Source organism: Uranotaenia lowii, chromosome 3 (genome assembly GCF_029784155.1).
Source record: "Uranotaenia lowii strain MFRU-FL chromosome 3, ASM2978415v1, whole genome shotgun sequence".
Classification (NCBI taxonomy): Eukaryota; Metazoa; Arthropoda; class Insecta; order Diptera; family Culicidae; genus Uranotaenia; species Uranotaenia lowii.
This window is the reverse complement of record NC_073693.1, coordinates 154,036,203-154,059,868: the sequence shown is the minus strand read 5'-3', so window position 1 is coordinate 154,059,868 and position 23,666 is coordinate 154,036,203. Positions and strand designations below refer to the sequence as shown.

The following is a 23,666-nucleotide window of genomic DNA, read 5'->3' as shown; positions in this document are numbered from 1 at the left end:
TCGAATTTTATTTATTTTATTTTTTTTCCGGGAATTTAACACTATTGTCATTCTTCCCAAAACCAAAAAAATAATCGAATGATTCCATTTAATTCTTATTTAAAAAAAGGAAATAAAGAGAATCTTTCGATTGCTTGATTCAGTAGAATTATTCAATCAAGTAGGCTCACAACACGTATTAGAGTAAAAATGTGGAGCGATTTCCAAAAAAAGGTCATCACTTTGAGCGAAATTTCCGTAACTTTAACGTAGCCTGATTTTGCCTGATTTTTATTTCACCAGTTCCCTGATTTTTGAAAAAAAATGACAATCTCACTCTTATCAGCAGTGCGATTTATCTCTCTTCGCATAGCTTCGGGGAACATTAGAAACAAAATTGCACTCTCTTTCACTGAACAAGCAGAGCTGAAGAGAAATACCAGCCAACCATCTCCACCATTTTTGGGTTTGAATATAATTTAGTCGAAATTTCGGATTTATTTCAGAAACTCGGAGAGTTATTAGTAAAGTTTATCAAAATGAAAACTAAATGTGTTTTTTTTTAAACTTATAAATTTAAATGTTGATTCACTCTGAAATACGACTTCCTAAAAAGTCTGCGAAACATACTCCAATCAGTTAAACCAGGGATGAGCAACCTTTTGAAGCAACGGGCCACTTATAGTTTAAAACTCTTTCGGCGGGCCGCATTCAAATAAAATAGTAATAATAGTTGGCAGAGCTTTAAGTAACTTTTTATAACGAAAACTTTGACAATAAAAAACTGGAAAAGTATAAATGAAACGAATTTATGTACTTGCATAAATATTTTTTTAACTAAAGGTGATTTAATTTCAATAGGTTCATCACTAAATCTTGATCATTTTTCAATAATTGAAATGTTTTAATTTATTTGAAATGTTAGTGAATGTTCATTTTTTACAAAGAGGAAACATCATTTGCTTCCCTTTTATTTATTTATTGTGAAAGTCTTTCTAAGGTTCTTGAAAGGATTTGAACCTTTTTCGTTCGAACCAAAATGCGATGGTATTGTTCATCATCACTTCCCTTTAAAAGTTTCATGGAGCTTAACCATAACGATTTTTTTGTGCCCATTTTTTCACAAAGTTTTTTCACAATTTATTTAAGTTTTGTCGTGAAGCCTAGATTTTTTTTCCTATCAACGGTGTTTTTTTTTTTTTTCAATTTGAAATTCCGTATGAAATCATTGCCTTGAGATGATGAGCAAGTTTTCAAAATCATGAAAAATTCATAATTTCACGCATTTTTAACCAGAATGGACAATGCCACAGTTTTCAATTTTGATTCTAGAAAAATTTCACAGATTTCATAAATTTTATTAATTTAATTAAGATACTACTAGGATAGGCTTTCTAAGGCTGAATCATGAAAATCCTATGGCGTTGGTAATGTGAATTGCTTATTTTTTGTCAGCTATAGTTTTCGCGAAAACTGAAAAAAATTAGCTATTAATTTGATTACTTTTTTGACAAAACTGTAAAATACAAATACTTATTGACTCAATGCTCAACCTTTCCCAAAGACCCAATTTTTAATTATGAGAAAAAAAGTTATGGAAGTTTTCTTTTTCCCAAACCTGCAAAAAACGGGAATTTTGAAGAAATTTTAAAGAAAAATTAAACTAAATTGAATCTATGATATTTAAACCGTAAAGGCAGAAACACAATACAGCGTCGGTCGTCGCGTCACCTCAGCGGTCAACGCTGTCGATAAGTACTAAAACGCGGACGCGACGCACCCGACGATTTTTGCATCACAATTCAGCGTCAAGAGACATCTAAGATGTCTCTTGACGCTGAATTGTGATGCAAAAATCGTCGGGTGCGTCGCGTCCGCGTTTTAGTACTTATCGACAGCGTTGACCGCTGACGTGACGCGACGACCGACGCTGTATTGTGTTTCTGCCTTAATCCAAATCATTTCGCAGTCTTGAACAAAGTTGTAGGATGAATCAAAATCTTTAATATCCAGTATTCAATAATTTTGTTCAATGATGTCAGAAGAAGTTGTTATCTTATCTTTTGGAATTTCTATAAATTGTAAAATTCAATTTTTTGAAAGCGTTGTATCTCTGATACTAGAATATCTCGGCCATATTTAAGTCCATGATTGAATGAAATTGAAATTGAAAACAGATTGATACATATCACCGAAACTAGTAGTGATAGACGAAATCTGTGAATTTTTTTGAATTAAGGACGCCATACTCCAACAAAATCAGTTGAAACATAGTCAACAAAAATGCTGTTCCGCTGTGTAATCGTTACAAACGTTTTGGTTTGATTCACGGACTTACAGATATTATTTTTGTCGAGAAATCAGAATTTCGTTGAGTTCTGTTTATAAGAAATCTGGATGATTAAGGGACAAATGCAACTGCAAACAAGTGACGTGCATATAAAGTTATAATTTTTTTGGTTTAGTAGAGACTGCTATTTTATGATAATTTACAATCTACCGTAGAAAAAAAATCGTGAACTAAATTTAATTAGAGATAAGCTTCGCGGGCCGCACAAACATGTCTCGATGGCCGCATGCGGCCCGCAGGCCGCGGGTTGCTCACCCCTGAGTTAAACGAATTACTAAGCATTGGTGGACAGTTTTTAACTATTCTGAGGATTGTGCAGAATTCAAATGATATTGATATTATTGCTTTTCAAACAAATCTTAGAAAACGGGGGTAGTTCGGAATTTCGAGCATAAAATAAAAAGTTTTGATTCTTCAAATAAAAAATGCAGATCTGGTAAAATTGTTGTAGTTTCAATTCCAGTTGTTTGATTCATAATCTAAGTAGATCAACGAAAGCAGAAATGAATTGTGATAGTTTAAAACAAAACCTGTCACAAAAGTGTCACTTTCGCTTAATTATTGCAAGGATTGAAATCAGTAGGTGAGAGTAGAGTATCTTGGACCACTTTTTTTCTTTGTTTCATATCTTCTTAATTATAAAAGATAAAAAGAAAAAAATAAATGGAAACGTTTTCTACATTTTTAAGATATCATTAGGCATTTTTATTATGTTTTAAATATATAAATTTCCTAAGTTTTGACTGTTTTAAAAAAGATTTTTTTTTCGGATTTTGAAAACCTGTGGGGAAACGTGAGCCACCAAATCCAAATTGACTAGATAACGTGCAAAGTTTATGAGTTGACCCAAAACTGAAATTATATAATTTATTTCGTTATTTTAAAGCAATTTCAGATGAGGAAATAAAAAAGAGAGTTGTGTATGATCGAATAGTTCATAAAACCTGGCTCGCGAACGTTTCGGCAAAATTACATATACATACAGGATTAATGTTTGTCTATAGCGCATTAGAAAAGATGGACAAAACATTTTTCATAACTCTTAATTTAGCATAAGAAAACTATACATATAGTAATAACGTAATTCAAGTTCTGAATGTGTATAAAAACACCAAAATAAAGGGGGCCCAAGATACCCCAAAAAATATGACCCACGATTCCCCACAAGCAATGATTTGCAAATTGGTTGCGTTTTTTTGACTTATTGATGTTTCATCAAAAATTTCTTTTCCACGTGAAAGAACATTACAAAACTAAGATCATAAGCGTATGAGCATATTTTTGTTATGTACTTTAGGTCTATGTAAGGTTTATGTAAGTATATTTTTCTAGGGTAGTTAAATAAAAGAAGCATATGATGCGTACATAAGTCAAAAACGTATAGAAAAACATGCTTGCGCAAAGTGACGACGATGACAAATGGATTGGGATTTTTATCTCAACGCACAGCTGAGATATTAAGAGTGGCCCACGTTTCCTCATGGCCCACGTTACCCCACTCTCCCCTATCCAAAAGCGATTTAAGAAATAGGATCGAACAAGAAAAGATTATATTTGATTGATTGAAGTGCATTTATGGGAGATGCTGCCGTACGCGTAGCGATCAATCACCCTTAAGTTTAAATTTGAAGATCATTAGAAACAGTCGCTCTTTCAAACGAACAAATCTTTTAGCCATCACTGTATGTGACACTGAAAATCTGTTGCGCTTCCTACGCGCGATTTATAAAAACGTTACACCAAAAATCACTCAGGAACTTTAAATTGCTTTTCTTTGCCGTTTCTACAATACGACTGGTTTTGATTGTAGGGTAGCGCAAGAAAGTCAAAACAAGTACCTACCAATGAAATTATAATAAATTAATTATCTGTTCGTATAAAGGTACGTTAGTCGGTTCTTGCTACTGACTATGACCGGCCTCAGCATTCTTCGTCGTACATTGGATGTCACGCAACAAACTACTGATCTGTTGCGCGACAATCAACTGCGAACGAAGAAAGCGACAACCGGCTTCAGCTGGACTGTGCATTGGCGCGTTTGTTTACTAACACGTTAACCGTTTGAAGTAATATTGTTGGTAAACAAACCGGCCAAGGATTAAAAGGTGAACGTTTAAAACAGATGTTGGCTGAATTAATATGAATAAAAATGTCAAAATAACAATTCAAATTAATATTGAAAATAGAAAAAAAACTAACGGATGAATGTAAATCAAACGTGGTGGTAAACACTCACCTCCATCACTTTCGATGTCGATAACTACGGTCTGGCGACTTCCGCCCGGCTCATCACTAGCCGCCGATGAGATATGGCCATTATTCTCATTTTCTGAAGCAGCGGCTGATGCGCTGATCGGTGATTTAGCAAAAAGTTCATCTTTCCCCTTATCGCTGGCTGATGATGTCTGATGATTCGAGTGTCCCTGGTCAACCACATTCAAGTTGGTGATGCTGCCCTCCTCGCTTCCTATCCCTGAACTTTTATCGTTCTCTTCGGGCGACGACGACCGCTGCTGGTTGCTCTTCAGCAGTGCTAGGTGATCCTGTTCGATCGACTCCGGAACGGCTCCGAATAATTTAGTATCATCTAAATCGTTGACTCGTTCTAAACCGCTCATTTTTCCTTGAAATATAGTTGTGGAAAAAAATGATGATGTATTTTTTTATAGTGAATTCAAATAATATGGAGAATATTGATCTATATGAAGAAGCTATAAACATAAATGTATAGGTCCTGCATCATAAATCATGAACTTCAAGTTCCAAAAACGAATTTGTTTTTGGATGTTTAGGTTAAACTTTGCAGTTCTTTTAATAAAATACAAAAATGGTTTGTTAATGGTGCGCTGCTAAGTACATTAAGTGCTATCTTTCTGATCAAATAGTAACAAAGTCTTTTCATTGGACAAAAACTTTATAGTTTTTTTTTTCAAAGTTATATTCCTTAAACTTAAGTTTCTGTGGGAAATGGATTATTGTGCATTTAATTTCACCAACTGATTTTCTCAACACTCAATATTCGAGTTAGTCTTTGTTCCATTGAATATTCTTGTCGATCGTAAATAGCTGAAGTAGAAGTGCCTCAAAAGCTTCGTGAATCTTGTGATTAATTTTCCGTGCGAAAGGTTTTATGAAGTTTGCATAAAATTGAAACTATAATTAATCCATCTCTATAATTAACACATCGTGGACGCAGGTTTGGGCTAGTTGTAACAAGCTGCATATCACCCCTTGATCATTCATGGTTGACTGAGGCCACAATTTTTAATAATGGCCAGATTATCAGCAGCCAGCTTTGAACATAACAGCTATTAATTTTCCCATCAAGCAAAGATGATGTACAATAGCAAAATAGAAACAAAATCAATTTCGTTGGATATCTGAACTTAAAAAAAGCATCTCGCTAGACATTTCATATTATTCTTCTTATACTACCACTTTTTTAACAGTCCCGTCTACATTTATTTCGACTAACTTCACGATAGATTTCGCCGGAGGTTTGGTATCACATAAAATTGACCTACTTCTTGGGTTTGAACTCGTTTAGCTTTCACTACAATATTCCATTCAAATTCGATTATAACAATTATGAAACTAACTGTGTTTATCACACACTAAAAATATTTTGTTTATTCATCGTGTCATTTAGTTAGTTGATTCTAACGTATCAATCTTCATAAAATCTACAGCAACAGTTGGTAATTTGACATTTTGGCTTCCAATATACTTACAATGGTTGCCTAAGTCACATTGAAGAATCATTGAAGATTATTGATCAAGAAATATTTAAAGATAATGTTTAGAGCAACATTGGATTGTTTTACGTCATTGTTATGAAGTTTGAAAATTGTATAGGGGAGTATGGGAATCCTTGATCAGTTTTTTTTATTTTCATCATACCTTTTTGGAAAAAAATGCATATCGCCGTCTTTTCCATTTTCTGATAGCGTGTAATTTCACGTTGATATGCTACAAAAATTGGATCAATACATGAACGTTTCCGTGCGACTCAAAAATTGTGACATTTTGAAAGTTAAAGGAGACGTGATCCATCATTAAAAAAGACTTGATCCCTTAATCAGGGTGCCCTAAGCTTTGGCAAAAATCGTGCTAAATCTTAAGATAAAAATTCCATTGACTCTTTCGGCCATATTAGTTTTCATTTCACAGTTTATAAATGTTAGACAAAAAAAAATTATCAAAGTTTGTCAACTACCCTGAGTTTTTGCATACTTAAAGGGGCAATTTTCTAAATTTTAGAAAAAAAAAATGTACTTTTTTGTGTCCTGTTTATCAGGAAATTATTGGATAAATATTGGTCATTGAAAAAATATTAAAAATTTCGTGCTTAGCAATGATCATCATCCACTGAGAAGACAAATATATCTTTTGGGACTCTAGGGATCAAGTGATCCCATAACATACATTTTGAAAAACTTTTTCTTATAAAAAATGAGAGTTTACAATAGGTTTGAAAATATTACATTTAGAAGTGCATGTTATATTCTAACGGTTTACATAATGAAATAAATATTTTCATTAAAGTTTTTTCGTGTGGGAAATATTTTAAAATGCTGGTAAAGATCTTAAAGTAACATTTGCTAGATTTTTCCAACAAAGTGTAAAAAATCAAAAAATTAAATTTTTGAACTATTTTAAGATAACAGGTTTGTTGTTTTGCACTATTTGGCAAATTATTCTAGAAAATTTGACATTTCAGGTCCGAGATATATGTAGCTGAGGAATCAAGCATCCCCAATGATAAAGTATCTTCATTCTCCCCTACACTTTTATTGATAGTGTAAGTTGAATTAAGGTATTGGATTAATTTGAGGAAATGCAGATTGATAAAAGGTTCGAAAAACTGGTCAAAACTTCGGAATTTTGTTTTTTTTAAGAATTTAATGATTCCAAAATATTTCAAATTGCGTCAGCTTTCAAATAAACTTTTCAAAATTGTCAGTAAAAAAATATTCACCGTTGATAGGTTGAAATTCACGGTTTTACATATGTGCAACATATTTATAGTTTAAAACTTCAGCTTACAAGGCACTTTTTGATTGTTTTTAAGAATTTGATAGCTGATCTACAATCTTGTTTGAAAGAGCTTTTTTTTATTCAACTTTGAACTAGGATTTTTCGATCTTCTGTAAAAGATCGATTCAGCTGATGGTTGAAAAATCGATCCATCTAAAAAATCGAGGCCAAAGAATCGATCTCTGCAAGATCGATCTTCCAAATTTTGTTGAAATGGTATGCGACCTGAGGACTACTTTGCGATGAAATAAAAAGCAAAAAAATGACAGAAAAGCTTGTATACTTGAATATATTTAAAATATATACTAGAATTTATCCAATTAATATGGAATGATTTTATACCAAGGTCCATTAAAAGTACATTAATTTAAATTTAACATAAGAATATTTTTGTTTTTTCTTGTTGAACTATAGAGACTTTAAACTTCTAACCAGATTTTTTTTAATTTTTATGACTTTGGTTGAGTGTTTATGATAAGCTTGCTCTGTTGTCCGATTATACAAAACAGAAAAAAACGGGTTTAACTAGAAAAATCCAGTCCTGTCCGGTTGTTTGTTAAAAAAAACCTGGATTGTACGAACCAGAGGTTCCTGGTTTCCCGATTTTTCAGAGATTATCCTTTTTTGAAAGGCAATACTAATTTTTCTAAAACATCAAAATTGCTCATATTTTCGACAAATGGCTTGTCATGATTTTCGGGAAAAAAAAATATCTAAATTCAAATTGAATTTGTTGTTAAAGGATGGGAACATCAATCAAATCTGTAATAAAATATTTTAACCCATTTAATTAGTGATAAATTTCAGATGATATTTCAATAGTGTTTTTCGATATAAACTGCAGTTCAGCCAAGATTCTGCTCGCTTCAGTTGCATAAATTAAGACGTCTCCAGTACCTGTATTTTGCCTTTATTTTTGCAATTCAAGCAGAGTCCCATGTTATTTTCATCAGTCTAGCATGGGTGGCCAAACCATGGCCCGCGGGCCACATGTGGCCCGCGACCAACATTTTGTGGTCCGCGAAGCTCATTTTGGAAAACCCTAGTTCCAAGAACAGAACCTTTTTTTAATATTCTTCATATATCATTTGGATAAATATATCTGAATCAACATTTGCTAAATTCAAAATAAGGATCTGATTTTTTTTTGGATATGATATAAGGCATAGGAATAAAAGTGTGTAAAAACTAATTTCGAAAAACACGCTTTTGTTGTTGTGTTTGGCCTTTTTCCATACATTTTTCGAACATTTGCAATTTTCTGTCGAACGTAAAAGTATTCGAACATAATTTAAAAATTCTGAAAAAATATAATTTGAATAAAAATATAATAACCAAATATAATTTGAAAGAATTATTTAGCGTTATTTACTAAAAATCCTTAATTTTTACACTTATACCCGTATGGATTTTAGGGGCCTCATATAATTTTACAAAGAATTTACCGTCACTGAAAAAACGATTACAATTAAAATTTTTAAAATAACAAATTATACGGCATTTAACACATCATCTGTAAATTCCATCACAGACTTTTCAATGTTTTCCAATTGGATTTTGGTGGCTACATATGATTGGTATGAAGAGCGTTCAAGCGGACTCTAGTTTTAATATTGAGGAGTTTGGATAGCCTCAGAAAGATAGTAAGACCCTATAAATATTAAATTTAAAAAAATCACCGAATCATATCAACATCATAATTGAAATTATTCTTTCACAACAATTTCAACCATTCGTAACTTGAATTCTTATATCAAAACCTTCTGTTACTTTTGCAAATTATGTAACATAGGTATCAAAAGTTTGCTCTGTAAATTTTTCCAATTTTTAATTTTTTGCTCAACTTTCTAGAAAAGGGTTGAAAATTAAACCAAGTCCAAATATATTTTAATTGGCATCGTGCTTTGTATTTGTGTACATCAATAATGAAAAACTAGACAGATTTGGCAGTTTGGTAGTAGAATCAAACTAGAATCGGTTTGGTACTGACAAATCTATCAGAAGAACGACTTTTTTTTCTATATTTTTACTTAAAGAAGCTACACTGATTATAAAACAATCAAATTCGTATTCATCATGTTTAAAGAAGTCTTCCCTAATACACTTGTCAATTCGAGATGCTGGAAAATTTGAAAATAGTTGGGTTGAGTTGATGTTGAGATCCGTACTTTGTGAAATTAATATTTTTTAAATAATTATTCTTTTAAATGTCAAAAGCGTTACTTTTTTTCAACAATTCCATTCCGATTTTTTCTAATTTGTCTATTAAATATTTCTAAGAAGAACGGTGAACTTTGGCAAAGGATCATTTTTATTTATTTGGAGACTATAAAATTGACGTTAAGTCCATTGTAGTCACGCGATTTGACTTTTTCGGGATGAATAAGCCGAAGAGGTTTTAAATTCCTTGAAAACATACATAAGTTGGGAGGGATAATACATTTCGTATTGCATAATATTCTTACTATTTTTCACAGGAGCGAAATTTATAAAAAAAATTACTCAGTAAGATGAATCTATACTCGATGTGACCGAGGCAAATGTTTTTCCTAAGCGTTTTCAGAAATCGGTTGTTTTTTTTAATACTCCTGAACAATTTGTTTTTGTGGCCCGCCAGCCAATCTCATTTCTGAAAGTTGGCCCGCCTGTTGAAAATGTTGGCCACCCATGAGCAGGCGCGGTCCTATGGGGGGGTGATCGGGGTGATCACCCCCCCCAAGCGGCAAAAAACTGTTACAAAATACTCGCAAACGCTAGAATTTCTATGAAAAGTTCGAACATTTCCTAGTGGATATTCTATGGAATTTTTAAAATTTTCCACTCCGTGGGGGTGATTATTAAATAAAATAATTTATTAATTTCTTAGCTTCTTAAAATTGGAAAAAAATCGGTCCGCCAAACTAAAAACTTCTTAAATTAGAGGTGATGAACAAAACCTGATAAAAATTGAGTTCAGGAATATACCTCCAAAAACAGGTTTTAAAACAAATGCTCCAAAAACTTGCCTATGTATTCATTTTTCCCAGATGAGATAAAACCGATGATAATAATACCCCGTCATAACTCGACTATTTTCTCGAGAACAAGGACTTTTCATTGAAAAATAGTATAAGCTATAAGCAATGAACCCTTTGTTATTTTTTTTTTTTTTCATTTTAAATTACACATTATGTTTGAAAATATTAAATGCATGAAGCAAAAATACTATTTTTCACTTTTTTACTAAATCATTCGTTTCAAATTTGTAACTGTATCTTTCAATTCAGTTACAGTAAATTTTAAAATCTATGAGAGCTGCATTAAGAGAAAACAAATAAAAATAAAGTTCCGAAAGTTGCATACCTAAGAATTTGATTTTAATGATTTTGTTTTAGAATTGAATTTATATTTAGAAATTGAAGAATCGAAACAAGAGTTTTTATTAATTAGTTTTTTCGAATCACGATTCAGCAATATACTTCTGAAAAATAATAAACCATTCAGTTTTAAATTCATAGCAATTGTTAACACATTTTCAAATTAATGTTTGGATTTCAAAAGGTATTGATGGAAAACGAGAATCACAAAAATTTTGGTGAGAGTTTTATGGTGATTTTAAAATATTGTAGATAACTTGAGATTTTTTCACATGTGTGTATTTTTTCATTTGTAAAATTACATTTATCTCGGAAGGTTTTTTAAAGAGTTCTTAAATTGATGATTTTTAAACTGTTCAATATACAAATGACGAAAATTATCTTTTTGTCAACAATTGATCGCAGTGAATATTAAAGATTCGCAGATTGTTTTATAAAAGGATGTATATGCTATTCAAAAGGATATCAAAATAAGTATGTAAGAAAGTTTGTTAAACTTCACTAATTTCTAACTTTTTTTAATATAAACCTCTAATTAATTTAAATGAAATTTATAAGGGAAGAGGAGAAGCAGTGTGCATCATGGTCGTGAAATTTTTTTTTTTAAGAAGTATATCTAATCAAATTCATCCATTACTTTGATGATTTATCACATAAATCCAAAAAATGGCTTGAATCAATACAAATTTTATGCTGATATGAAATATTTTTTCAAGAACCCAATTTCAGCCTCTATTTTTTTATGTTCAACTCCACATTCAAAAGGGTTTTTTTTATAAATTCTCAAACTTTTTTAAATGAATAAGGGTTCATATCACATTTCTTTCCTCAAGAACGCAAGTAATGTTGACTTCTGTGAAATTTTTTTAATTCAAGTTTTCTGTTTATTTACTGTTCCCAATTTTGTAAAATAATAGACTTTTAGCGAATGTTTAAAGAAGTAATGACTACATAGGATTTAAGATATTTCTCAAAGTAGAAACCAATTCGTTTTTCAGACTTTGGCAAATTTTTCAATAAAATAAAATCTTTGTTTTTTAAAACTTTCTTTAGTCAATAATGACAGAAATTCTTGTGTTTGAATTATTAAACACTGTAGATTTTTTTTAGATTATTCATCATCATGAAAGTAGTGTTTCTTAATTGAATAAAATATAATAAACAAGTTCAGAATCAGTTTTTTTTTCATGTTAACTTGTAAGTTCATCAATTATCAATGATTGATTTCACTCAAAACTGATTCTTTTTAAAACTCTATATAAACTCCATATCACCAAAACGAGAGGAGATAAACAAAATCTAGTTGAAGTACAAGTTCTACTAAATCAATCATTAAAACATAGACACCAAAATGCTATCTCTTGCATTATTTTGGAAAGACGTTTTTATTAGAAAAATAATTTTCAAATGTTAAAACTTATCTTTTTCATCTTCATATTATATTTGAATTTATGAAGAGTTATTCACCGTGATTTTGTTTGTTAATTTTATTTATCGACCTTATCCATTAAAATTAAAAGAACATAACTAAGAACATTTCAACATTATGAAAATTCTTGTCAAATAGAAAGTTCGAAATGTATGGATATTGAAAATGAGAAAGTAGATTTTTATAAGAAGCATTTTAATCACATGTCATCAATTCATTCCTCATGGATAAAAAAAAAACAAATGAATAAATGAATAAATAAAAGGGATCATTTTCGTGTTTTATCATTCAAGAACTCTTCCATTTCCCGAATTGTACTTTGTCAGTGATGATTAATTGTTGTTGTATTTTAAATACATAAAGTTATAAATTTGATAACTTGATAGAATTAATTATTTTCATTTTTAAATTAATCATATACTAATTTCGAATAAATTCTCTGAAGTTCAAAATGGATATAATTTCCTCGTCGATAATTCACATTACAAATTGTGATTGAATAGTATTTCAAATGGATGACATTACACAGGAATTTTTCAACCGAAACTAAAATTGAAATTGAAGAAAAGAAATGTAAATTAATATGGTTGATAATTTACATTATTATCAATTAAATATTCTGACCTGATTTGATTTTTTGTAAGAATTCGAGTTTAATTTCTCATCAAATCTGGTGTTATATTTGATCTATTCTTCTTCTGTGCACTGATTGTTATGCCCGAAGCTTCAACTTCTGGATTTATTCCAATTTTTCATTCGCATTCCGTTTTTGATGTTAAAATACTTGCTTGAATTTTTTTTTGTTCAGAATAAGTATCAACATTTCGAATGAATTAATAATGACTAACCGGAAATAAAATTGATTTGAATTTTGATTCGTATCAGTATCTTTTTTTCGAGTTTTTGTGATGATTATGGGTTTCAATATGGTTTAAGAAATCAATTTGCTTATTATTGTCCTTTTTTTGGTATTTTATTATTTCTAACAAAATTTGAAATTCGAAATCCCTCACCCATGGACGTGTCCATCGCACGAGTCTGGTGTGCAGCAAATATTAAAGTCTCATTTGAAACTGCACACAAATCCCCCTCCCCCCATCCCCCCACTCGCACTCTCCAAATGAACGTTTTTTTCGCAATATATTTACGTTATTGACTGATTTTTGAAAATTTGGAAAATCACCCCCCCCAAGAGCCAGCTCTAGGACCGCCCCTGCCCATGAGTCTAGTGATATCCTTGAAAATCCTGATTTTTTGCCTCGCGGTGTCCTGTCCTAAAGAGACTACATACAAAGAGGCGCAATCTGATCCCTTCCAAAATAATAAGCTTGCAACCCTGCTGTGGGGCTGCCTTTGAGATTGCTTGGTTTTGCTCGATTGGAATGACACTGACAGAAAATCGAAAATTCCAATCGTGACATTTTGTCTCTTTGTTTACTAAAAAGTCTCGTTATCATGTCCTAACTATTGAATCATGACTGATTATAATGGTACAATCATTCGATAAACGTTTGGGTAATCCACAAAAGTCTTAACCATGGGTGGCCAAGATTTTCACCAAAATCGCCTTATTTTGAAGCTAGTGGACATAAAAAAATGTATTTCATTATGGGAATTTTGTACCACGGGATCCTGTGGGCCTGTGGGCTGTTTGTGTACATAGAAAGAGAAAAATGTTTATTCAAAAGCCTTGTAACCCGCGGGCTGAAGATTTTCGACTACCTATTAAGAATTGACAAATTTATGCAACCGTTTTTTTTTCTTTCAATGTACACAAACAGCGCACATTGATGCTTACATAACAAAATACATCTTGGTGTCCTCAAGCTACAAAATAAGGAGATTTTGATGAAAATCTTGGTCACTCATGGCATACACGATGGAAATCTCCGGTAAGAAGTAAACCATTTTTCAAAGATCTAAAGATCGATTCGAGAATAAACCGATTTAATCGATTTTTACAAGGCTAAAGAATTGATCCAAAAAATCGAAAACTACACGCTCTTTTTTTTTAACTCAAAATTAAGTATGACCGAGGTTCAAAACATAGTTCGATTCTATGAACTTAAAGTTAAGTACCCTTTTTTCCTCGTTGCGATGGATCAAAACGGAGTTCGAACTGCGAACTCAAAATTGATCCCTTTTTTTCCTTCGGCGAGGGATCAAAGCTGAGTTCAACTTTATGAACTAAAAATTGATCTCTCTTTGTTGGACTGAAAACACTTAGCGAGTTCAGTCCGAACCGGAACAGCAACCAACGAACACGTCGCAAAATTATGTCGTTCCGGAACAATTACCGGAAGACTATGAAGGAACTTCATAATGAAATGCATGTTCACCGTGTCAGCGTAAAATTCTGTCCGTCATTTTCATCATATGGTGAGCGGCTTGGAATGTCCGGAAACTTCCGGATGTTGTTTACTTCCCGTGGGAAGTAACATCCGGAAGTTTTCTTTGACCGGGAGTGTCAAAACTTTCCACCGCTCTGTAATTGCAATGCAATGTACCGGAACAGCAACATCCGGGTACAACAAATTTTAATCATCCTTTAATTCCCTGAAAATCAGGATAAATCCGAGTTCGGCTGCCGAACTTAGTATTGAGTATGCCTACCAGAACTTAGTTTTGCTATTGCCCAGTCAAACTCAAAGTTGAGGGAAGCCACCGAAGTGCTGTTTTGAACCAAAAATACTTAATTTTGAGTTTAAAAAAAAGAGCGTGTAGAGTTTAAATGATCGATCTTGCAAAGATCGATCCAAGATCGACCAATCCTAACGTCAATTGGACATCGGATCGATCGGAAAAAGTCGTTTGAGAACACAACGATTATATGCTTCATCTTAAACTTAAACAGATATCGCTTCGAGCGCTCAACTTGCAGTACTTTAATTCATTCTGTTATCAAAAGGAGCTTCGCTGTTACCATTGATGACGCATTCAAGGCATTTTTGATCAATCTTGGCATGGTGAATAGAACTTCTAAATAAAAAAATTTAAAAGGCAACAAATCTCCCTAGAATGCAGTGGTGGTAGATGTGTTTTTAAATCTTGGAGTAAAGCCAAAAGTCATCTCAAAAACAGAATTCTAATAGTGTTCATATTTATTCCATAGACAACCGGGTAATTATAAACAGTTATTTTAAGATCATAAGCTGCATCTTTAAAATAATAGAAAAAAATCCTTAAATAAAGAACAGAAAAAGCCTTCAATTATTGGCTACTTTCCGGAATTTGTACATTGAATTATTAGGGGAGATGAGGGCATAATGAGCACCCAGGGCATAATGAGCACTATTCTTTTCTACGAAAGTACGTATTTTCTAAAATAAATTTTCATGAGGATTTGTTTCGTACTTCCTATAGCATTAGTTTTTCACAAAAAAAGGAATCTCCTTATCATCTTTACAGAGATATTTAAATAAAATCAGCTAAGTTTTCAAGTAACGGAAATATTATAATTTTTGAGCATCACGAAATAAGCTCATATGATCTTAAAATCACCTTGATCTATAATATACGCACTGCAACATGATGTACACATTCTTTCTCAATTTTTACCATCATAAAATTTTTGATTTTTCACTTTTATCAATTTTAAAACACGTTTTTACTTAAATTTGTTCACTAGGGGCATATAGAGCACCATATACTCGAGGCATAATGAGCATTTTCTGCCGTAGAATCTAGCAGCGAATTAAAATGGATTTATAGAGCCACACCTTGACTAGTTTTCATCCGACGATTAAGTCTATTGGTAAGGTGTCGGAGAGGTAATCAAAAGACTAGAGTTCGATTTCTGTTCGAGGTGATTTTTTTCCATTTACAATTCATGATCGATTACATTATACGGCTAGTAGCATCATCCTCCAAACAAAGCACATAATGTATGAGCGTGCGTGAATTGTTTGTATTCTACAAACAGGCCTAGATTATTTTGTTATTGCTTTGTTTGATGAATCTACGACTCACCTGACTTCATCGAGTTTAATTCGCTGCTAGATTCCCTGGCAGAAAACGCACATCTTGCCCTGACTCATGGTGCTCATACTGCCTCAGGGGGGGTTCTCATTATGCCCCTACAGTGGCTGGTTTTCAGCTTTTGGCAAAAATTTTCAAAATGCATTTTTTAACGTTTTCATCTAGTTTTTCACGTTTCAGCCCGTTAGGGAATAGGCTTTTCAAGTGTCTGAACACGAAACAATAATTTAACCTCCATATTATAGCTATTTTCTATGATTAAATAAGCGTTTTCCTTAAGGTGGCCATTATGACACCATCTCCCCTATGTGGTTAAAAACATATTAATTTCGTTCATTATTTCCCCGCTTGACCCTTTCTTGCTGTATAGCGATGCCGATTGATTTGTTTTTTTTTAATACCGAAAGAGATACCCCTATTAACCATAATTTTTTACCTCAAAAGTAACGAACGGATTTCAACAAAGTTGTTCAGTATAATTTTTTCTTCAAAAATTTTGGAATTGAAAAAAAAAAGGCTAAAAGGCTAGATTCCACAGGAGAATGTCAAATAATTTTGTGTTCACACAAACCTATTTAATTGTTCGTTTATTTAATTAAACTACCTTCTAACAACTTTGGTTATTCTGGCCGATCTCATACAGACCTCAAAGTTAAGAATTACTCATGTAATCGTTGCTATAAATTTCTACAAACAATCATGAATGAGTTTAGAACCAAAATGAAACTTTTTGGGCCCCAGGCCTTAAGAAATTAAAAACTACCCCAGATCGCTTCAGTCTATTACCACATGCCTTACAACTTGGGAAATAACCCAATTCAGTAGCTTAACAGTTTATCCCTCATTATTGGGTTTGCTTAGTTTTCAATTGGCAAATTAAATCGGTATAGAAACACTTTGACAATGATCATGGATGACAAATGTGTACATGTGAAAATAAAGCCAACGAAATTGCAAACCTCTTGAAGTTTATGAAGCTCTTCATGCACCTGAAAGAGCTCCGAGATTTTTATTAGGTTCTTTATAAGGTATGTACTGCATGCATAAATCTTACAATTAAGTAGACCATAAACGCAAGTTTTGCATCCTTTTTAAATGGAGACCATTTTAACATTCGGTTCAACCAGTCGATTTAAAACGTTAATAAAACTTTGACTTAATTTCTTTCTCTCCAGGTTAGTTTTGTAAAAAAGAATTACCATTTTTTCCCAAACACCGATAGAAAATGTTTCTTCAAAAATGAGCGGTCAAGCGAAAAAATTAAACCAGTTGTTTATACAATTCACTGACCAAAATACATTTTTTTTACAGCTGGCGATGCCAAATCAAAACAAAAAAAACACCCACAAAAGAAAATCAAAAAGGAGACGCAGTTGATGAAAGTCAAAGACTAGCTAAATCTAACGTTATATAATTGAACCTTACCTTCTTTTAAGTGTTGCAGCGGTTGTCGATTTTTAAAAGGCACGAAGCAACTTTAAATCATAAGGAAAGCGAAACAACAATAACAGCAAAGTTAGACGAGTTTGATTTACTGTCAACCGTTTTAAGCTTCACGTTGTGATGGCGTGTCACAAATTACGCGCGAGTTGATTTGCGTAGCGATTGCATGTAGCTACTCCCAAGTGATCTCAGCCTTCTCAAGGTTGTGTGGAATAATTGCACTTAGTGATAAACTTCCCTGTTCACTTGTTGATCTTGTGAACTAATTCCCGTGTTCTACTTTGTCAAGCGTTTCTAGAGCTAGTCACTGATGCTTAAGCTTCGAAGTTGAACTGAAGAGAAAACAAAGGTTGAAAAAAAACACCAACACACACCGAAAACATTGGTTTTATAGGGGTCCAAAAATAGCAGTTGCTTGCTTTGAACCTCTTCCTTAATTCTGAGGTCGCCGACCGGTTTATCAAAAAATCGAACACCAAACTTGACTAGAACCTGGTTTCCCTGCCTAATTTACATTTAGCACATGGTTCAAAGGCACGCACAACTGGAGTGAGGAAATAGAATTCTTCAAGATTGAATTCCTTTATGAAGACGCTGGCTGGATGTTTGTGATAACACTAAACAACAAATCGTCGCGGCATGGTTATGAATGTTATTACTTCACCATTTCACACGTACCGGGTGGAGTGCCGAATGGTTTTTTATTCGTTGGCAGAGAAAAAAAAAGTAGAAGCACGTAACAACGTTCAGAGAACCGTTTCAGTCGCGACCATAACTGATACTGACGCTGTTTCGTCAAACCGAAACTAGCCAACAAAGAGTTTCCCGGTGTTGTTGTCCAGCTCAAGCCATCCGTCGAACAGCTCGCAGAGCAAAAGCCGGGCCTTCCACCCATCATCATCATCATCGAATAATAACAACAACAACGACGACTACGACGATTATACTTTGAACTAATAATCCTAAATCCAAAGTATGTGCTCCTAGTGAGAATGAGTTTCTCATTTCATATGCTTTCTCCTCAAGAGGAAATTTTTCAATTGGCTTGGTGGCAAATTTAAAGGTTTGATTTTTCAATTTTGGAGCCTCTTGGGTGGTTAAAAAACAATACTTAAAAAATGAAATTTGTCAAATATAATAAAATTGTAAACGTTTCAAACATAAGCTCTAATAGTCCATGGTTGTAGCAGATGCAACAGTAAAAGCAGCAAATTTACGAATAAACAAGGTTTACACTACTGCCTACTTGTGTTAGCTACTCGTACTAGAAGCTCATAGTAAAACACTTCTGACATCGATATTTGTCATCTGCATATCACACCCTGGTTTCTAATGTATCAATAAGATACAACCTTAAAATTATCGAAATGACTACGCGTAATTTGATAACGTTTAATTTTTTCACACACAAAAAAAACGACTTTAAATTTTCTAAAATTCGGAATTTCTGTATTTTCAAACACATAAGACCATCCTACATAACTAGAAGCTATAACTCGTATACTTCGATATTTGTTTTTTTTTTCAACCTACAAGCCGATAAAACCAGAAATTCATTGTTTTTATACCGGCACTAGAGTAGTGCTAGTACTAGTACACTTCTAACATTGATTATTGTAACCTACATACACATACACTCTCAAATTTCCGAAAACATACGTTAACAGATTCTCTCTCAATATGATTTAAAACAGCATACGAGAGTGACAACAGGCGAACTCTGAAGCATCGCCAGATTTCTCTCGAGGCAAAGTTCTGACGTGAGAAGAGATTCGGAATTTTCGAAATACCTTGTAACAGTTATCTTGCCAACAAAAAGATCAACGAATCAAGTGGAGTCTTGGACGCAACGGCACAGTACCATGCCATAGACTGGAAATTACTAGCAATTTGTTATAAAAAAGTTTAGGGTTTAGGTTTAGGAAGACTGCTCAACAGCACCGCAAAGACTTCTTGACGGTGCCTCGGTTACGTCACCATTTTTCAACTATAACAAATTGATTTTTTTTGTATTCTACGACTACGACGTCCTATTATGATTCAGCCAGAAGATTTTTTTCCCGTCATCAGGTGGACATTGTCCAGTATTAGAGCAACATCGATTTTGAACCCGTCGGCAAAAAATGTTATTATTTAGGATGTCCTTTATTCGCTTGGGAGAATTTTAAAAGTCATGTCCTGTGATACGTCGTGCGTTAATGAAGAGAAACGAAAATATTTTCAGTGTAATAACATTAAGCTAAATGTCCACTTTTTTCAATTTGAGAACTAATTTCAAAGAGTGGTTCAAATTCTTGATCCACACGTATTGGAATTATATTATTGTGATGGGTCTTCTATGCCATAGGTCATGATACTGAATTTCGGTTACGGCGTACATAGTTCTTCTCTGTGGGCTTGTGTTTTTAGGATTTGAAAGATGGTAGCTACATACGCATGAAAGACTCAACAGGTTTGTAAAGTAAAAGAAAATTAATACTGAATTTTTAAAACATTTTTTAAAAACGATTTTCCATAGTGTTCATTGGGTGCAGGAAATTATTTTTGATTGATTAAGAAGAACAAAAACATTATCTCCACAACTGTAGATAAAACTACACACAAAATAAAAGCACAGTAAAACTACTAAATCCGTGGTTTGAATGAACAACAGGCAACCATTTTTTTGAGTCAAATATGTTTTGTTGTTAATAATCCCTTACGCATAGCTATTCTACCATGTGCTCAATATGGCTGCGCATAGTAAATTTGGAGTAAAATTAGCATACGCACTGATGTTTTTGAGTCAAATATGTTTTATTCTCAAAAGTACCATTTTTTCCGTGTAAAGGGTGTCCACGATGAAATTGCGACACTATGAATTTGCTCTAACTTTTTAACCGCTGGGTACAATTTAATGAATTTAAAGTTTGAGTGAATTAAGTCATAGTGCATTGTTTACATCCTGCAAGTTTTAAAGCCCTGTGATCAAAACTCGCGGAAATGGAGTCGAAAGAACAGCTCGTGCGTGATAAAATCTTGCGCATTCATCACGAGAACAAGGTTCTCTCGCATCGTTCCATCGCTTAAACGTTGGGAAAAACGAATTCCACGATGTTGCGAATAATTAAGCAGATCGAGGAACGATTGACCACCAATCGGAAGCCCAGAAATGAACGAAAAAGTTTTCCGTACAACTTCAAAAATCACAACCGCGTAGTTGAGGCCTTCAACCGGAACCCGAACGCCTCCGTTCGGGATGTTGTTATGAAGCTGCACCTAAGCCGAAGTTTTGCTCAGAAGGCCAAAACTAAGGCTGGGCTTCGAAAGTTCAAGGTACAAAAGACTCCTAATCGCGACGAGAAGCAGAAAAAGTCCGCCAAAACCCGTGCTAGAAAGGTGTACCTCAACATGCTGACAAAAGTTGAATGCTGCATCATGGAGGACGAAACATATACAGTGAGCGAAATAAGAATAGCACCACTATGTGTTTTGCTTGTTAATATATGAATGATTGAAAATTATGAAAATTTTCTTCCACAGTTTGTTCAGAATTGCTTAACAGATAAATCAAGCATAAGTTTACTTTTTTCAGACGTAGCAATTGGCGTTGAGGACCAAAAATGTGAAAAAAGGGTGCGAAATAAAAATAGCACCACTTGAGTTTTTCAACAAAAACAAGATTATTTTTAAAAATTTACAGTGTAAAAGTGAATAATAATGCTTCTACGAATTTTTTGAATACATAAATGCATTTTAAGGAGTTTTCCAGAATTCCAAAGGTTTTTAAAGGTATTAAAAGGGGGTTTTAAGAGATGCTCATCTAGCGTTAAGGAATTTGATATTTGAGCTGTAATTCTTTACCAAACTACTTACTTTTTTTATTAAAATGACGTGAAATGATGAAACATACATTCGGGATTAATTTTGAATCAGAAAAAATAGGTTGGAAATAAAAAACTTTGATTTTGTTCAGTAAACCACACTTTTTCCAGTTTCAAGTCGTAGATGGAAGCACTATCTTGCAGTTCAAACCAGTTTTCACAGTTGAAAACCCAGTTTGCAGTTTTTACAATTGACCGAATAAATAATAGGAATTCCATTTTTTTTTAATTGCTTAGTGGAAGATTCTTGAAGAAAAAGTTTATTTATGGTACCCAATTGCCTGACACCCCAAGAACGTCCGAACGATCTGATTAAAAAGTGTCTATTTAACTAGCGAGTGCTGTACTTAGAACATTTACCTTGGATTAGAGAAAACATTTTAAATAGGCACGCTATCGCTTCAAATGCATACCGCCACGTGTGGGTCTCGGCTTGTACATATCTGACTACACATAAGATACCTACAGATCTCCATAGAGCTACGCTAGTTACTTACATATGTTTGAACATTCTTCGAACGACAAGTGATCGATTGATCTCTCTCTATTAAGAAAGGATCAAACGGGCAGTGGCTAATTACATGGTTGGCTCTTTCGATTGCCATGAGGTGATTACATTTATAGAGGTTTCCTGTAATCATAAAGTATGCAATGTAACCGAGAAATGATTCAAGGATACATTTTGGAGTTAAATTGCTACGGAATCATGTATTACAGAAATGGGAGAAGATTGTTCCCAAAGGTTGTTTTACTTTTTGTGAACCTGCAGGGTCTAGAATAAATGAAAAAAATTATCTACTTTTTTTTTAATCCAAAAAAATTGATAATATGTAAAAATAGGATCATACTATGAACATTCACTCTCTATTTAGAATAGGATGAACATTATCAGCAGCTCTGGGAGATTTTTTACGCGTTTCGATAGGAACCGGTCAATCAATGAGGATGATCGTTTGTTTGAGAAACTTATTAGTTACTGTTAGCGTGTGCGTTTATTGCTGGCACGATGAATGAAGCGACTATAAAGCCGTTCCAACTTGGGATTGCGGAACCGATTCTACGGATTCGCAAATGAAATAGTATTTTTATTAGTTCAGTTCTAAATTCAAAACACACATTATTAATTTAAATAAAATTATTATAAATAAAAATTATGTATGTCACTTGATTGTAAATCGGTGAAAAGTGATATCCATTTTAGTAAGCACATCTTAAAAATTTGAAATTTCATTTAGAAGAATTCTCATCACATACTAAATTTTTGTTCGGCAACAACTGTGAAGTGGTAGATACAGATAGAGATGCATCTACCCGTAAGTTCTGTCAAAATTGGGTGAAATTTAAGCTGTATCCCACTTGCGCTAATTCAAAACCATCACCCAAATATGGCAGCGCTTCCATCGCCTATAGCGGCACATTATCCAAACATACGGGAAAATGGTGCCTACTTAGCCTTTGATCTTCTAGTTGTTATTTAGAAGAATTCAATTCATCAAAAATTAATATATCTCCTTAACCAAACTTGACCTCGCACAGATAAATACCCAACACTTTATGCATTTAAAATGATCGCAACCTCAAAAGAAATTATAATCGATAGTGTAATTAATATTTCAAATGATACGTACGCGAACTGTAACGCTACTTGAGGGTCAATCATTTACACCTGCATCATCTGGGCGTTCACACAATGCAAACTGTGAACAAAGCATATAACTATAGCTATATGTTCAATTGCTGTGTCAAGGTGCAGGACCTGTGACATCCGCCTTGTGACAAGATCCTTTGCCTTTGGCCAGAAAGACACCACGCTGCAAATAGTGACCGATAATGATTATTGCAGGAGACCAAAGAAAATCATGAACAACGGAAAATCATGAACTATTCATTCTAAGTTTAGCTACCTAGCTTTGGTTTCATCACCTTCACCTGCACAGTAGAGAAATTGTGAGTTTTTTTTTTGTTTGACAAGCATTTAATTTTTGGATTTAAAAAAAAGTTTTTGAAGCTAAATCGCTTTCCTATTTATGCTTCTAGTGACTGGCCTACTGCGGTGATGTAAATGGATAAGGGGACTGTACAAAATCTGAATGGCAGGCGTCACACGAAAGGCTTGCCAATTTGGACTAGGTCGACTGGAATCTTAATTGAGTATTCTTTCCGTCTTTTAAACATGTTAAACTTTGAAAAGAAAGATACTTTGATATATCCTTTAATTAAAAAAAACGAAT

The 23,666-nt window shown here is 33.2% G+C and overlaps 1 protein-coding gene across 5 annotated transcripts in view; it reads right to left on the bottom strand.

Annotated features, from left to right (window-relative positions):
• Window positions 1–18,338, bottom strand: part of LOC129751092 (aldehyde dehydrogenase family 3 member B1-like) — a 56,187-nt gene extending 37,849 nt beyond the window's left edge. For all 5 annotated transcript variants that reach the window (XM_055746382.1, XM_055746380.1, XM_055746378.1 and 2 more), the window contains exons 1-2: window positions 17,555–18,338; window positions 4,566–4,952 (exon numbers count right to left, since the gene is read on the bottom strand). In XM_055746382.1, the coding sequence (XP_055602357.1) occupies window positions 4,566–4,947 (382 nt within the window). In that variant the 5' untranslated portion in view covers window positions 4,948–4,952; window positions 17,555–18,338. The remainder of the gene's footprint in view (window positions 1–4,565; window positions 4,953–17,554) is intronic.
• Window positions 18,339–23,666: the final 5,328 nt, after the last annotated feature.